The following is an 18,441-nucleotide window of genomic DNA, read 5'->3' on the forward strand; positions in this document are numbered from 1 at the left end:
TTTCAGGGCCACCCCACCCCTCCCCTCCGGCCCAACAGTCGCCTCCATGTTAGGTACGACACTGTATAGTACTTTATATTATTGTGGATTTTGGGTAAGGAGTCTGACCTCCAAGTCATTTCAAGATATTTTACAACTTACATTAGTTTTTTCTTTGTTGCATCCAGTTCATCAAACTCCATTTTCTTTTCCTTTATTGACTGGGCACTTTTCTCCAAAGTATCCTCTTTGCCAGTCTCAATAATGTCGTCATTGGGTTTAAACTGGTCCCAGCGGGCTTTAAACTTCTCTAGTTCTTGCATATAAATATTCACCCTTGTTTTCACATTTTCCTTCATTATTTCAATCTGAAAGGAAGATCAAATGAAAAAAAGTGGTAATGCAGTCACAGTCATTCCAAACTGGATCCAAGGATTTTAATAATTCAAAGGGGTTGTAAAACCCCCCATTCCCCAGCCCCAACTTGGTCAGACCAGTAAATGGACGCTTACTTACCTGCTTCCCAGACGGGCTCCCTGCTCCTTCTCCTCCTAGCCTGCAATGTTCTGCTGAGCTCCCTCACTGAAAACATGCAGTTTGGCATGGCCACAGCCAATCACTGGCCATGGGGTGACCGGATCCCCTTGTGACCATCTGACATGACATAAGGGCTGCAGGCGGTGTGAAACCAGATATTTTCAGCGAGGGAGCCCAACAGAGCATTGCAGGCTGGGAGAAGGAGAGGGGAGCCGGCGCCGGAGAGCAGGTACAGTAAATTATGTTCTCTTTACAGGTCTGGCCAAGTGGGGGGGGGGGGTTTGCCAAAACCCCACTGATCTTGCACAACCCCTTCAAAATCTTCCTTATCACAGATTCAGCCAGAATAAAGAAAACATATAGGGTAAGTCCACACGTGGCGAACTATTTCTACTACCAACCTCAGCACCAATGTGTATAGGATTGCACCCTGTACACTGTAGGGGTAAAAGCCACCGCAAATATTTCACAGCATTTCCACAACAGTAGGAGCTGGCTGCAGGTTTGAAGATGCTCATTTTTCAGCACTGCAGATTTGCAGCAAATCGTCTGAATTTAGCCTAAAGGCATTTATCAAGAATATCCATCAATTCAGCCCCATCCAAGTGAATGGCTTATAGCAGTGGTGGCGAACCTATGGCACGGGTGCCAGAGGCGGCACTCAGAACCCTCTCTGTGGGCACCCGCACCCTGGAAAAAGTCTATGGCGTACCAATATGCCTTCGACCTTTCCTGCCATTCATCAGCGCAGGGCGCACTATGAACAGCACAGGCAGCGCACTAAATGTAGGCGGTTATTATAGCTAAATGATAAAGTAGATAGAAGATATACTATATTGGTATTCAGGGTAAATCGCTACATTGGCACTGTGCGATAAATAAGTGGGTTTTCGGTTGCAGTTTGGGCACTCGGTCTGTAACAGGTTCGCCATCACTGGCGTATACTGTGTGGTACTAGCACAGCCACATGTATACATGAGCCCCCCCCACATACAATAGGAAGCCCACAGTCACATACCTGTTCTTTCACCATTAGCTGATGACTCTCCATCATTAATTCAAATTTATCCCACTTTGCTCTGAGATTACCGATTGTGTCCAAGCCACCCCCTGCGACAGAGCGCAACAATCTATTTTTATCTTCAGCTTCCTTGAATAATGGCAAAATCTGTAAAATACACAAAGTACAAAGAATAAGTGGCCTGGAAGGAACATAATGAATTTGTTACAACATCACATTACACCAGCGGAAGTTTCTTACGTTTCTCTTTAGGAAGAATATACAATACACGTTTCATTAACAGCAATTAGTTTTAAAGCGCGTGAGGTTTCTGATCATTTCATTTTGACGCAGAATTTAGGGAAGAGTAGAGTGTAAATGAATTAGTGCTGTCCTTTACTTCTTCCCTGCTGGAGCTAATAGACAGAAGAAATATAACACAATATCGGACTCAAACAGAGATTTCCAAAGGTGCTTGTTTGTCTGTTGAGTGAAAGGTCTACTTAATGAAGTCTTGAGATTACAGCAGCCTCTGCACGCGACAAGTAGTGCTAACAGTGGAGAGGAACGGAGTGGTAAGTGCAATACAAGCTGGCAGGCTTGCACACTGAGTGACTGGAAATGGGCAGACTCCACAGTCCCTGTAACAAGGCAGACTACTTATTTATTTTACTCACTTATTTTACTTACTCATTTACAGACATTATCATCACTTGCTGTCTCCAATGGAGCTCACAATCTATGTTCCCTATAAGTATATATCAGCATGTGGTAGGAAACCAGAGTACCTGGAGGAAACCCATGCAAACACGTGGAGAATGTTCCAACTCCAAGCAGATGTTGTCCTTGGTCAGATTTGAGGACCCCAGCTCGGCAAGGCACCAGTGCTTACCACTGCGCCACCATGCTGATCAACACACAATGATTACAACTTCCTGTTCAGAAATTGTGACGGAATGGGCAGTGGATAGAACTGGTGCCTTGCAGCGCTGGGGTCCTAGGTTCGAATCCGACTAAGTACAACATCTCCATGGAGTTTGTATGTTCTCTCCGTGTTTGCGTGGGTTTCCTCCAGTTTCCTCCTACACACTAAAGACATTCTGAAAGGGAAGATAGATTGTGAGATCCACTGGGGACAGCAAGTAATGATAATGCCCAAAAGTGATGAGGAACATGTCTGTGCTATATAAAATCGAGGAAATTAAATACAAAGAGGCCTACAGCACAATCATATGTGCTTTGGATCTGTCTATAGCATATGCTGTGTATATGCCAAAAATGTATATAAATGGCAATATCCCACACTACAAAATCGTCATAGAGCATGTGTAAATGCAGCGGTCTCCTCCACTGACGCACAGACAATCGCTTGCTACATCAGGCCATGTAAAGGGGCCTTAAAGGGAGTCTGTCACCCGCCTGACCGGTTTTTAACCGATCACATAGTTCAGTGGGGCACAAAGACATGACACAGATGTTACCTGTGTTTTAGTTTTTCAGATCCTTCAAATCGCCCAAAAAGTAGTTTTTATGATATGCTAATGAGCCGTCACAAGTGCCCAGGGGTGGAAAGTTTGCTGAAAGTGCACAAGTTCCCCCGCCTCACTCGCGACTAACTCTGCCCCTCAGTAAGCTCTGGCCAGCCCTGTGGCTCTGTGAAATCATATTTCCCTATATCCCCTTCGCGCATCACTGCCGGGCCCAGGCATAGGTAGTGTTCTGCCCACTGTGGGCAGAGGCACAGAGTTTGCAGTGTGCATACGCCGATTTCACGCCAGTAAATTCTCCGCCCCTGGGCACTTGTGACGGCTCTCTAGCACATCATAAAAACGACTTTTTGGGCGATTTGAAGGATCTGAAAAACTAAAACACAGGTAACATCTGTGTCATGTCTGTGCCCCACCATCAGCGGTGGTCGTGCTTGCACACTATAGGAAAAAACATCAGCCTGTTTGGTGGCCAGGACCATGGGAGTGCACATAGGCTGGTGCTTTTTCCTATATTGTGCAAGCACGACCACCACTGATGAATTTCAGGGTGGTCTGTAACCATGGAAACAAGCAGTGTATAATGTGATGGAATAATGAATCCAGACAGCAAAGGAAGCAATATGGACAATCACAATACATTAGTGCCTTGTATTAACTTTCTCTACAGCCCCTTTAAGTATTAAAAAAGGTAGGAAACACAGCAGGTTCTTACGTCTTATGTACAAACCCTACATTAATTATCACTCCCCTTAAAAGTGTCTTATCCAGACTGTTTCCCTCCAATCTCATTCAATCTCTTTAAATTAATCCCATTCTTGTATTCTTCTTTGTAATACACTGCATTGGATTAACGAGTAATCCTCTTTCTGCCTCTACATTCATTCTTCTGTTGCAGGAAATCAGTTTTGTCAGATAATATCATGGCCGGCTTCTACAGAACACTCCATATTATATCCACCTCAGCAAGAAAAGATTTTATGGAAGTCTCTTTCCAATTATATTATTTGGGAATTTACACTAAAAAAGGAATAAAATGTATAGTTTATATTTTTTGATATATTAGATTAAAATGTCTTAGGCACGAAGGGCGTTTTTCTGTATCGTTGCGTAGTTAACAAAGGAGGTTGTCAGGTGTGGATAGTCATGAGTTGTCAAGGGCCCCAGATCCCACAAATAAAATTTTTCTTAAGGTGGTTGTTCGAGACTACTGGCACCCCCGTCGATCAGCTGTTTGAAGAGGTTATGCCACTCTGGTGAGCGCCGCGGCCTCTTCCTAGGCCATGTGATGTCAGGTTCATTGGACACATGTCCTAGGTACAGCCGCTATACAATGGATGGCGTTGTGCATCCTTAAAGGATAACTGTCGTTTTTTGGTGTTTTTTTTTGGAGTATTGTATTGTGGTGATTAATATCACCTTGGTGGCCCTATTTCAACTTCTCACTGTGTATTCAATTACCCCTTAATTCCACAGTTTTGTTCCCTTTACTGCCTACTTTTACCTGTGCTTAAAATAGGGTTGCTAGGCATGATCCGTCTATCTGTTGAAGGACGGAGGACGCAGAAGCAGGCTGCGTGCAAGGTCAGATTACTGACAGCCAGGGACTGTAAGTAAATGATTAAAGCCAGGTCCTCCCCAGCAGCTGATAACAGTGCCTGGGCTGTGTGCACTTCTCCCTGTCCCTGCGCTTGGCAGACGCTCCCTCATTCAGCAGAGCTGGAGAATGCAGAGTTGGAGCAGCGCACGACAGGGAAGGGAGATCTGCCGTCTGCTCAGTGTATAAATGAAAGCAACATGTGGTAAGAGGACCCCTTTATGCTGCAGGAGATTAACCCTTTAGGGGGGAGGGCTCTGGTTACTGACACTTTTGGGGGGCTATTGTTACTGGCTAGTGCATGTGAGGAGCTCAATGCATTGTGGGTAGTGAGGGCAGGAGAGATTAGCCTCAGGGCGAGGGCAGTGGCGGCCATCCGAACTGAATAGTGAAATTGCAGTTTTATGCAGACTGGTTGCTAAGGGCTGAATCTTATTAAATATGGGGTAAGTCAGTCTAATAGTAACTGATTCTGGAATATCATGTTATTAGTAACTACATATATGAAAATTGAAATTAGGGTCTAAATGTGACAGTTATCTTTTAAAGGGGTTCTCTAGGAATTAAAAAAATACAAATATTATTTTATAATAAATATATTCACAAATACCTTTCCTTGCTTAGAGTGGCTGGTTTTGTCTAGGGAGCAATCATTAAGAGAAATAAAATGGCCACCGTCCTATCAGTACACACAAAACCTGTCCTAATCACACAGGAAGACAAGTTAGGCCTTGTTCACATTTCAGTTATTTGATTAATTATTTCCATCAGTTATTGTGAGCCAAAACCAGGTGTGTGTCAAAAACACAGAAATTTGCAATATACCTCATCTCTGTGGAGTCTCTACTCCTGGTTTTGGCTCACAAAAACTGATGTAAATAACTGACGTGTGAACAAGGCCTTACTTCACCACAATGAGCCATAGTGCTGTCTTATCCTCCTCTGCTCTACTTGTCAGGAATCATAATCCTGAATACAGGTGAATCTCTGTGGGAATGGAGAAGATGATGAGGAGACAAGAGAGGAGGGTGAGGTGGGGGTAATGAGCAGCAGCACTTGTTTACAGTTTCCATTACCACAGTCTGTCCTGTCCGTCCTCTCTGTACTTAATGTCTCCTCATGAACTAAATTCCCCAGAGATTCAGCTAAAGTTCTTATCATCTGTATTCAGGATCATAATCCCTGACAAGCAGAGCAGAGAGGAGGAAGAGGAGGAGGTAGCTCTTTACCTAAGTGTTGTAAAGTAACTTGTCCTCATGTGTGATCAGGACAGATGTTGTGTGAACTAATGGGACAGCGGCCATTTTGTTACCCCTGATGATTGCTCCCCAGACAAAACGAGCAATTATAACTAATGAAAGGTATTTGAGAATATATTTTTAATAAAGTAATATTTAAGTATTTTACATTTCCCTAATTCTCAGAGAACCCCTTTAAACTTCGGGGTGTCGGACCCCTGCCAATCAGATATTGATGAATTATCTGGAGGATAGGTCAAAAACATTAAACATCCAGAAAACCTCTTAAAGAAATAAAAGGGTTAGTCAACAAACACAAGCATATATCAAATTAAACAAATGTGAGTAAAAGCAAAAGGAACCAATCAATAGAGGAGATACAAAAAGGATATTCTGAAATCGAGCATATGCTGGAGTTTGGTCAAGCCTTTGGGGTTTCTAAATGTGACACCGATACAACAAAGACAGTGGAGAAACAAGAGAGAGAACAGGCCAAGGAACAGTCCACACACTGCTGACTATTTCCGACACAGATTTTGCATGCAATCAGCTACAAAGTATTTAAAGAATACATGCATACAGGAATATAATATATAAGATTTTTTCATTTCTTTTATAATTCAGGTTGCCCTGAATCTTCTGGCAACAAAATGCTAACAATTCCTCTTCTAATACAGCAGAAGCACTTAGGCCTCATGCATACAACTGTATGGTGTGCTGTCCACATCTTTTGCGGGCCCATTGAAATAAAATGGTCCGAATCCGATCCACAAAAAATGCAGATCGGATACGGACCAAACATACGGTCGTGTGCATGAGGCCTTTGGGGTAAGGCTAAATGTGGTAGCACTGATGCGGCTGTAAACTGATTCACCTAGCTGTTTCCTTGCACACTAAATTAAGTTTAAAAAATGCAGAGGCAGGGACGGACTGGCCATAGACTCTATCGGGAAATTTCCCGGTGGGCAGATGCCCAGTGAGTTGCCTGAGCCCTCCTCATGCCCGCCGGATGTGTACATAACGATCTGATGATGTTAGCATTAATTAATGCTGGGAGCATCAGGTACTTAAGCACCTGGTTGGCGGCCGCAGGTCCCCTCCTAAATTTAATTGTATTTCCATATAGTTGAATACCGCAGCGGGGGTGTCAGTATTTTGTGTTGCACTGTGGTATTTGGTTTTATTGGGGAAGTATTTTGTGCTGCACTGTGGTATTGCTGGCTCCTCCTTCTGTCAATTTGGACCCTTCTACAACATGGGGCCACTTTTACTTTTTTTTTTGCCAGTCCACTCCTGTGCAGCGGCCATGTACCACTACAGTTTTTGGCTGCTTCAGTGCCACCCCCTTTGACCTTACCTTTACAGATACCATAACAGAAAATAATAAAAATGTGATTAGCACCTCAGGTTTCTTCAGTTTCAGCTCTCCATGTTTCATATTGGCTTCTCCTATCTCCTCAACAGTCTGAGGGCGGCTGGACAATACCTCCATTCCATCCGACACAAAGGTATCGATCTCATGCAGGTGAGCTGAGGGAAGATGTCAAAATGGATTTATTCATCTAAAGCAAATAATTTAATATCAACGCTTATACTGCGCTAAAGTTATATAACCACTTCACGTCTCTTTCTCCACTTATCATTTGTATCCCTCTGCCTCCTGCCATGATCACTCACTCTCAATTCACTGGTAAAATCCGTGTTCAGTGAAGCACAGATTAAGACAGATGGTTAGCTCTCTGAGGGATCATGTTACAGCTGTTGCCCATATAAGTATATGGAAAGGTGTATGATGTCCTCCGTGCTGCTGCTTGTGAGGGTGCGCTACAGGGAGAAAGTTGACCAGGATCTCCTCCCTCCATGTGTGATGTGCTCCCTTCTCCTCCCCCCCTCTCCATAGACTTCTATGGGCAGCAGCAATAACCTGATCCCTAAATGACACTGAAAATCTGTCTCCTCGCTGCCTCATATGCACAGATCTTAACAGTGAATTCAGAGAGAGTGATTAGTGGGGAAAGAAGAAGAAGAGTCTGATAAGTGGAAAAGAAGCATTTTTCTGCATTAAGATATATTACAAAGTTTCTGGTCGCTCCTTGAACGACTTACGAACATTTTTAAAACTTGAGGTACTGGAACTGTAGCTGAGCACCATTCCTTCATTCTGCTGATTGTGGAGGGCACCAGGGGCCATACCACTACTGCTCGAAAACTGACAGCATATCGGAAAGATGAACCCCCCCCCCCCCCCCCCCCCCAGCACCATCAAGAAACACACGTCCCCGGAAAAATATGATTTAAATACACTGCTCAAAAAAATAAAGGGAACACTTAAACAACACAATGTAACTCCAAGTCAATGACACTTCTGTGAAATCAAACTGTCCACTTAGGAAGCAACACTGAGTGACAATCAATTTCACATGCTGTTGTGCAAATGGGATAGACAACAGGTGGAAATTATAGGCAATTAGCAAGACACCCCCAATAAAGGAGTGGTTCTGCAGGTGTTGACCACAGACCACTTCTCAGTTCCTATGCTTCCTGGCTGATGTTTTGGTCACTTTTGAATGCTGGCGGTGCTTTCACTCTAGTGGTAGCATGAGACGGAGTCTACAACCCACACAAGTGGCTCAGGTAGTGCAGCTTATCCAGGATGGCACATCAATGCGAGCTGTGGCAAGAAGGTTTGCTGTGTCTGTCAGCGCAGTGTCCAGAGCATGGAGGCGCTACCAGGAGACAGGCCAGTACATCAGGAGACGTGGAGGAGGCCGTAGGAGGGCAACAACCCAGCAGCAGGACCGCTACCTCCGCCTTTGTGCAAGGAGGAACAGGAGGAGCACTGCCAGAGCCCTGCAAAATGACCTCCAGCAGGCCACAAATGTGCATGTGTCTGATCAAATGGTCAGAAACAGACTCCATGAGGGTGATATGAGGGCCCGACGTCCACAGGTGGGGGTTGTGCTTACAGCCCAACACCGTGCAGGACGTTTGGCATTTGCCAGAGAACACCAAGATTGGCAAATTCGCCACTGGCGCCCTGTGCTCTTCACAGATGAAAGCAGGTTCACACTGAGCACGTGACAGACGTGACAGAGTCTGGAGACGCCGTGGAGAACGTTCTGCTGCCTGCAACATCCTCCAGCATGACCGGTTAGGCATTGGGTCAGTAATGGTGAGGGGTGGCATTTCTTTGGAGGGCCGCACAGCCCTCCATGTGTTTGCCAGAGGTAGCCTGACTGCCATTAGGTACCGAGATGAGATCCTCAGACCCCTTGTGAGACCATATGCTGGTGCTGTTGGCCCTGGGTTCCTCCTAATGCAAGACAATGCTAGACCTCATGTGGCTGGAGTGTGTCAGCAGTTCCTGCAAGACGAAGACATTGATGCTATGGACTGGCCCGCCCGTTCCCCAGACCTGAATCCATCTGAGCACATCTGGGACATCATGTCTCGCTCTATCCACCAACAGACTGTCCAGGAGTTGGCAGATGCTTTAGTCCAGGTCTGGGAGGAGATCCCTCAGGAGACCGTCCGCCACCTCATCAGGAGCATGCACAGGCGTTGTAGGGAGGTCATACAGGCACGTGGAGGCCACACACACTACTGAGCCTCATTTTGACTTGTTTTAAGGACATTACATCAAAGTTGGATCAGCCTGTAGTGTGTTTTTCCACTTTAATTTTGAGTGTGACTCCAAATCCAGACCTCCATGGGTTGAAAAATTTGATTTCCATTTTATAATTTTTGTGTGATTTTGTTGTCAGCACATTCAACTATGTAAAGAACAAGAAGAATATTTAATTAATTCAGATCTAGGATGTGTTATTTTTGTGTTCCCTTTATTTTTTTGAGCAGTGTATATTTTGCCCACTCCCTTACCTTGGATAGATTTCTTGAGCGATATCAGCAAAGAATCAAACAACTTCTGAATTAGATCATCAATGACGGCCTTGACCGGATTGCAGTTAATGGTCAAACAGTCAATCTTTATAACACTAAAAACAGGGGGGGGGGATGATAACATTAATACATTTTATGCGCTCATACTTTATCCTAATTTTAGAGTAGTGAGGAAGACCTTTAAGAATTTCTGACACTGAATATAGTGGTCACACAGAGCATTCCTTAATTCAGCGTCTGAATGGCGCTTCCTCTGGCGGTATGAAAATGCAGTATTTGCAGCTTCTACCGTAAAGTGATCTCCTGCAGGAGGAACTACCTAACCCAGGGGCGTTGTATAAGGTCCTCTAACCTGTCGTCAAGCTGTAAACCATTTCCAACAAAAACCAGCAGAACAGCGAATGCCCCTCTGGGCAACAAGGAGGCTGTAAGTCACAAGTACACAATGGGGCTATTAGGGTTTTTTCAGGCTTTCTGGTATTTTTGAACATAAAACAGTTCAGTCTTTAGTGCCATTCTTGCCTTCAAAAATATTGGAACCCTGAGGGACACTTGAAGGACCCCATTATAAGTTAATAGGGTCTGTCAAAGTACATTGGAACATACCGTAAATGGTTGGTAATACATGGAAGCCAGCCAGGACTCTAATGTGGAGATGAGCACAGGATGAGCACAAGATAAAGCTAATAAACCCAAAAGATTTACATTATTTCATTCCCATTAGTATATATGTAGCCTCACCAAAATCTACTTTTGAAATATGCAAAAGTAATAAATCTTCAGAAAAAAAAAATACTGGGGAGATTTATCAAACTGGTGTAAAGCAGAACTGGCTGAGTTGCCCATAGCAACCAATCAGATTCCTCCTGTCATTTTCTAAAAGAGCTGTAAAAAATGAAAGGTGGAATCTGATTGGTTGCTATGGGCAACTAAGCCAGTTCTACTTTACACCCGTTTGATAAATCTCCCCCACTGTATATCATTGTGGTGCCACCATATTCGTATTGACCCAGAAAATAAAGTTATCCCACACAGAATACAATGTAAGAAAACTCATAATGACAAACTTGTTCATTCTGCGGCCCAAACACAATAACGCGAGATTAGGCTCCATTCACACGTCCGTAGCGTGTTTTGCGGATCCACGGATCCGTAAAACACGGGGCAATGTGCGTTCCGCACATCGCTGGCACTAATAGAATATGCCTATTCTTGTCCGCAATTGCGAGCAATTTTCGGGAACAGAAATGCGGACCCGGAAGTGCAGGTCCGCATTTCCGGAGCCGGGCCGAACGATGTCCATAGAAATGAATGGGTGCGCAATTCCGTTCGCATAATGCGGAACGAAATTGCGGACGTGTGAATGGGGCCTAAGATGTACATCAAAACAGTACAACTTCTCCCAGATGGAAAAATAAAAATAAAGTTAGGCCCCTTTCACACGGGCGAGTATTCTGATCGGATGCGATGCGTGAGGTGAACGCATTGCACCCGCACTGAATACCAACCCATTCATTTCTATGGGGCTGTTCACATGAGCGGCGATTTTCACGCATCACTTGTGCGTAGCGTGAAAATCGCAGCATGCTCTATATTCAGCGTTTTTCATGCAACGCAGGCCCCATAGAAGTGAAGGGGGCTGCGTGAAAATCGCAAGCATCCGCAAACAAGTGCGGATGCGGTGCGATTTTCACGCACGGTTGCTAGGAGACGATCGGGATGGAGACCCGATCATTATTATTTTCCCTTATAACATGGTTATAAGGGAAAATAATAGCATTCTGAATACAGAATGCATAGTAAAATAGGGCTGGAGGGGTTAAATTTATTTTTTTAAATAATTTAACTCACCTTAGTCCACTTGATCGCGCAGCCGGCATCTCCTTCTGTCTCCTTTACTGAACAGGACCTGTGGTGAGCATTCATTATAGGTCAAGGACCTTTGGTGACCACTCCAGTCATCACATGGTACGTCACATGATCTTTTACCATGGTGATGGATCATGTGATGACCGGAGTGACGTCATCAAAGGTCCTTTACCCAGGTCCTGAAGAAAGAATACAGAAGAGATGCCGGGCCGCGATCAAGTGGACTAAGGTGAGTTAAATTTTTATTATTTTTTTTAACCCCTCCAGCGCTAGTTTACTTTGCATTCTGTATTCAGAATGCTATTATTTTCCCTTATAACCATGTTATAAGGGGAAATAATACAATCTTACAGAACACCGATCCCAAGCCCGAACTTCTGTGAAGAAGTTTGGGTTTGGGTACCAAACATGCGTGATTTTTCTCACGCGAGTGCAAAACGCATTACAATGTTTTGCACTCGCGCGGAAAAATCGCGGGTGTTCCCGCAACACACCCGCACATTTTCCCGCAACGCCCGGACAATTACAATACGGACAAAGAAATATGAACTTTTTTTATTGTACAAAACCATAAAAAATATACATTTGGTATTACCATAATTGTACTGAGCCAGAAGAAATGGTGAAACGCCATAAATACAAAACCCTCAAATGCAATGGTGGATTGCGGTTTTTTCCCTTCCCACTCCAAAAAACAAAACAAAACAAAAAACTGCTTGTCCAGCTAAAACCCGGCATTTATGCCGGAAATCATCTGGATCACTGTCGGACCGCACTGCAGTCAATGGGGACCCAGCGGTGAAGCAGAGGATTTGGCAACGCACTCCGGCTCTGTGCCTGAACAGCCTGCTGGATATCAAAACAGAAACATGAAAGACGCCTTACGCCTAGCTGAAAGAAATTTGGATTTTTGTATTAGTCATAAAATCCCTCTCATTTGATTCAATCAGGGACACAGAACCATTGGGATAGCCACTAGGAGGCCGGCACTAGGTATAGAAAAGTGCTGGCTTGTCTTCAGTGAGCTATAACTTCTCTACAGACACTGGGCTAATCAGTTAGCGTCCAAGAATGGCATTGGCAGAAGCTATGGCGCAGACCTAAGAGGTGGATGCCTGATGCAGAACTGCTCAAGTGGATGACTCCCTTTAGAGACCCCTGAGGAAGCTGCTGATTCCAGCTATAGGAGTGGGGCGTTGTACCTATGCAACATATTGGATGTAGAAACGGGCAAGTAAGTATTTAGTACCATTTGATGTCATATTTATATATCATGAATTTTGTACTTTGCAGCTTATATTGGTCCATATCTAGGACTTGGTGTTCATAAGGTTGTGTATGGGACATATTTGTCTCTACTACACATGGCCTTTATTGTATACAATGTTTTTAACCCTTGTCTTGTGTTGTCTAATAAAATAGAAGTATTGATACATAGGGATGTGCAGCCTTTGTGTGCGGTTTTACTTTTTCTCCTCATTCATGGTCTGGTATTAGTACCACGGCTTGCACTCCTGCTAATCTCCAGTGTGCCCCCTGGTTGTCTCTGTGTATGATTCCATTTAAAGGGGTTGTGCAAGTATGAAGGGGTTTTTGGCAAAAGCCCCCACTTTGCCAGACCTGTAAAGGGAAGCTTACTTAACTGCTTCTCTGCGCTGGCTCCCCGTTTCTTCTCCTCCTGGCCTGCGATGCTCTGCTGGGCTCCCCCGCTGTAAACCATTTGTCATGAAGTAAGGGGAACCGGTCACCGCCGCACCCAGTGATCGGCTGTGGCAATGTCATACCCGATGTTTGAAGAGCGGGAGCCCAGGGGAGAATCACAGGTCAGGAGAAGAAGCAACGGGGAAGCAGGTAAGTAAGCTTCCCTTTACAGGTCCTGCAAAGTGGGAGTTTTGCCAACCCCTAGCCCCCCCCTCCTCACTTTACCCCATTCTTGCACAACTCCTTTAATGCAAAAGCAACCATTTTTTACTAATCCTGTCCAACACCTTTTAATACAGTACTAATCCTTACAGACACATATCTAATCAGAAAATACCTTGGGAGACGCTCTACTTCTTTACCCCTGACTTTAAGTGCCTTGAAGTTTTTCTCCCAGTCATGAACATCGTGTAAGTGTTTCTCAACCAGGGCATCCACGTCCACTTGGCCAAGCACCACCCACTCCTGAAGAGAAAGAAGAAAGAGATGGTCCGAAAAGACACAGTTTGCACATTGCACGTGTGATAGGGAATAAAAAAGAACTGTACAACTCGGCTCAAAATATTGATAGGAGCACAAATTGCCAAAAAATGGTCTAACACATAAATGGCGGGCAGTTCATTTAATGTGCTGATCCATGGACTGTGTCATTTTACAGCTTTAAATAACAGATAAAAGCCCATTGAAATGCAGAGCGCACCTTAAATCGACCCATGACAGCCGATAACCTTCGGAACAAATCCTCTGCTTTACTGAACACCGTGATGAAGCCGTTTGCATTCCTCTCAGGCATCACAGAAAAGATTGGCTCTGTGCCCGGCTCGCTCAGTCCCCTGAACTGGTTCGGAATAGAAATGAACCTCTTCATATCCCGATAATACTTGGCACGGATTTCTTCATAGGGAGGTTTAAACTGTAACCTCCCCTGCCTGGAAGAGATTACCATTGCAGAGATGAAATACGGGCTTTATAGGCCGCCGCCGCCTCTACTACAGCACACGAATGCCTCTTACTTAAACGTCAGATCGATGCTGATTTCAGGGAGATTTTCATTGAGAGCCTCCAGGCCCATCTGATACTGATGCTCTAGAGCCTTGTAAAGCTGATGATCCCAATGCTGGCGCCAAGCCTTCATGTCGCTTGATCGTATTCCCTAAAAAAAAGAAATAAAAACCTCATGAAGCAGGACTCCCAAAAAAATGACGGAACTCGGTGACATACAGTAACTGCACATAACTATAACAGAACGTAAAAAATTATACCTAGAAATAATGACATTTCTGTACTGCTACGGCTACATTCACATCTGAGCGGTCATTTCTTTTTTGCTGCTCGGTTATGACATGCGGATGATTTAAAATCCCCCACCAAGGGTCCCGTTACGGGTGGGCGTGTTGACATCTACCGCAGCATGCGGGTGAGATTTTCTTTAGAAATTATAATATAAAATACTGTGGATTTTACACACAGAAATCTGCAGCATTTCTATCACATGTAGCCATATCCAAAAAGCAAGGTATTTCATGGCACGCGCCAAATAAGACCCTCAGGTAGTAAAACCTGAGGGCGTCAACGAATCCAAAGAGTACTGCCCACTGGGATGAGTTAAAGTGTGTTATAGTGTTCCTAAAGTGAGCAGTGAACCACTCATATACAGTGAGCTAAATGAGAATTGGTGCGATGAAACCTGGAGATCTGCTTTAAACTCCTTAAGAGTGGGCCCAAACATACTTTTTTTTGGTGGTTTTAATCAAAAAAATTAAAAAATACATCAAGATGTTGCATAGAAGGGGTGTAATTTCACTTTTGAGGTGTGTTTTATGATCGCAGACATGTCATTTTTAAACTTTTTTTTTCCATCAACGCTTTTTTTTCCTATACAGCTCTACAGAAAAAACGCTGATACAGTCAAGTCCATAAATATTGGGACATTGACACAATTCTAACATTTTTGGCTCTATACACCACCACAATGGATTTGAAATGAAATGAACAAGATGTGCTTTAACTGCAGACTGTCAGCTTTAGTTTGAGGGCATTTACATCCAAATCAGGTGAACGGTGCAGGAATTACAACAGTTTGCATATGTGCCTCCCACTTGTTAAGGGACCAAAAGTAATGGGACATTTGGCTTCTCTGCTGTTCCATGGCCAGGTGTGTGTTATTCCCTCCTTATCCCAATTACAATGAGCAGATAAAAGGTCCAGATTTCATTTCAAGTGTGTTATTTGCATTTGGAATCTGTTGCTGTCAACTCTCAAGAGGAGATCCAAAGAGCTGTCACTATCAGTGAAGCAAGCCATCATTAGGCTGAAAAAACACAACAAACCCATCAGAGAGATAGCAAAAACATTAGGCGTGGCCAAAACAACTGTTTGGAACATTCTTAAAAAGAAGGAACGCACCGGTGAGCTCAGCAACACCAAAACACCCGGAAGACCACGGAAAAGAACTGTGGTGGATGACTGAAGAATTCTTTCCCTGGTGAAGAAAACACCCTTCACAACAGTTGGCCAGATCAAGAACACTCTCCAGGAGGTAGGTGTATGTGTGTCAAAGTCAACAATCAAGAGAAGACTTCACCAGAGTGAATACAGAGGGTTCACCACAAGATGTAAACCATTGGTGAGCCTCAAAAACAGAAAGGACAGATTCGAGTTTGCCAAACAACATCTAAAAAAGCCTTCACAGTTCTGTTACAACATCCAATGGACAGATGAGACCAAGATCAACTTGTACCAAAGCGATGGGAAGAGAAGAGTATGGAGAAGGAAAGGAACTGCTCATGATCCTAAGCATACCACCTCATCAGTGAAGCATGGTGGTGGTAGTGTCATGGTGTGGGCATGTATGGCTGCCAATGGAACTGGTTCTCTTGTATTTATTGATGATGTGACTGCTGACAAAAGCAGCAGGATGAATTCTGAAGTGTTTCGGGCAATATTATCTGCTCATATTCAGCCAAATGCTTCAGAACTCATTGGACGGAGCTTCACAGTGCAGATGGACAATGACCCAAAGCATACTGCAAAAGCAACCAAAGAGTTTGAGGGAAAGAAGTGGAATGTTATGCAATGGCCAAGTCAATCCCCTGACCTGAATCCGATTGAGCATGCATTTCACTTGCTGAAGACAAAACTGAAGGGAAAATGCCCCAAGAACAAGCAGGAACTGAAGACAGTTGCAGTAGAGGCCTGGCAGAGCATCACCAGGGATGAAACCCAGCGTCTGGTGATGTCTATGCGTTCCAGACTTCAGGATGTAATTGACCTCAAAGGATTTGCAACCAAGTATTAAGAAGTGAAAGTTTGATTTATGATAATTATTCTGTCCCATTACTTTTGGTCCCTTAACAAGTGGGAGGCACATATGCAAACTGTTGTAATTCCTGCACCGTTCCCCTGATTTGGATGTAAATACCCTCAAATTAAAGCTGACAATCTGCAGTTAATGCACATCTCGTTTGTTTCATTTCAAATCCATTGTGGTGGTGTATAGAGCCAAAAATGTTAGAATTGTGTCGATGTCCCAATATTTATGGACCTGACTGTAGCTGTTTTTTATAGACTTTTTTGGCACTAAGAACAAAAACTGTGTGTGAAGGAGTCCTTTAGGCGTTTTTTGGAGGGGTTCCCCTTTAGGTATTTTTTGGCTGGTATAACAGCGCTATTTTTAATTTTTAGCTTAGTGTCGTAGCTTAGTTTTTAGCTTAGTGTCGTAGGAGGCAGACCTCCCTGGCTTACTTAGATTTATTTCTTTTTTCCCATTTACACTTCTGGACGGGGAACAGAGTCGCATTGCCTCTCTATTTACCCGGGGAGGCTGGCCGGTGTCGGTTGTCCCACCGCCCTGCCTCCCCCAAAAAGAAAAAGGTGAACCAGGGCAGCCTCGCTCCCATGCTTCCCGCCAGCGCAAGGGCCACTTGTTCTCCAAGCCCTTCCCTCACCTGTCCCCTGCCACTTCTGTGCCAGAGACTGTAGAGGTGGCCCTGCTGGTTTATAATGGAAGGGCGAAGAACACAGAAGAAGGCAGGTGAGTATATCCCTCTCCTACCTCCCTCTCCAGTCTCAACAATCTGCCTGGTCCCAGATTTGGACAGCAGGCATCGCGGAGGGGCTACTTCAGGCGGATGCCATTCGCGCCGCCGCTGGTCATGCAGGGGCTAAGTGTTTCGCGGGTCGGCCTTAAATGGAGTCTGGTGGCGCCACTATTTAGGGTAACAGGAGCGCTGTTTTTTCTCCCAGCGCATCATTCTGCCCTCACCTCCCCGCCGCTGGGTCACGTACGGACTCTTTGTTTGTAGTTATTCTGGGAGTCCCGACCGTCCTGTCGGGATCCCGATGCACCGCAGAGTGCTTGGCAAAACATGGTAGGGGGGCGTGGCTAGACAGCAGTGCGCTGCGCTCATCAGTTTCGCGCCAGTCATGCTCCTCAGCGTCCCGCCGCGACAGGACGTTCCTTCCTTCCTCAGCTCTCTGTCGGGGAACACAAGAACTGGGTTCGCCGGACATTCTGGTAGAAATATCGCTACCCCCTCCAGCATTGAGCGCTATCACAGCACACCATGTCTGACCCAGTCAGTACTTTCCCTCAGGCCACCCGCAGGGCCACCTACTATGCTTGCACAATTTGCAAGGTAAAATTCCCTCGTGGAAAGGCAGACTCTCTGTGCTCGACATGCCATGTGCCCAGGCAGGCCCAATACCCCCCTCTCCAGCCCACAGAAGTACAGGACCAATCTGTCAGTGTGGAACCAGACTGGGGACGAGCCCTATCCCGGGCAGTGGAGGACTTATCAAAGATATCCCAATCCAACCTTTCTCTCATGGGTCTTTTGGTTGATAAATCGCAAACTGTGCAGTCCGCACCGTCTCAGGGCGTCCACTCCAGGGGTAGGCCTCCTAACAAGCGTCCTAGAGCAGGACACCATTCTCCCTCTGATGCCTCAGCATCCCCTCCCCCTCCCGGTTCCCAATCACAGGCGTCCTCCCTCCTGGGAGACGCAATGTCGGAGGGGAAGATTGCGGATTCGGACGTGGATCCGAAACAGTGTTCCCAAATTGCATCCATGGTGGATAGCCTGGTATCTGCCGTCCGGGACACTTTCCAGGTGCAGGACGACCTTCTCTTCA

At 45.0% G+C, this 18,441-nt stretch overlaps 1 protein-coding gene across 3 annotated transcripts in view; it reads right to left on the reverse strand.

The window, feature by feature from the left end:
* DYNC2H1 (dynein cytoplasmic 2 heavy chain 1) overlaps nt 1-18,441 on the reverse strand; it is a 433,565-nt gene that overhangs the window by 358,728 nt on the left and 56,396 nt on the right. For all 3 annotated transcript variants that reach the window (XM_040426277.1, XM_040426279.1, XM_040426278.1), the window contains exons 16-22: nt 14,322-14,461; nt 14,009-14,237; nt 13,646-13,773; nt 9,718-9,833; nt 7,241-7,368; nt 1,535-1,684; nt 142-347 (exon numbers count right to left, since the gene is read on the reverse strand). In XM_040426277.1, the coding sequence (XP_040282211.1) occupies nt 142-347; nt 1,535-1,684; nt 7,241-7,368; nt 9,718-9,833; nt 13,646-13,773; nt 14,009-14,237; nt 14,322-14,461 (1,097 nt within the window). The remainder of the gene's footprint in view (nt 1-141; nt 348-1,534; nt 1,685-7,240; nt 7,369-9,717; nt 9,834-13,645; nt 13,774-14,008; nt 14,238-14,321; nt 14,462-18,441) is intronic.

This window comes from Bufo bufo, chromosome 3 (genome assembly GCF_905171765.1).
Source record: "Bufo bufo chromosome 3, aBufBuf1.1, whole genome shotgun sequence".
Classification (NCBI taxonomy): domain Eukaryota; kingdom Metazoa; phylum Chordata; class Amphibia; order Anura; family Bufonidae; genus Bufo; species Bufo bufo.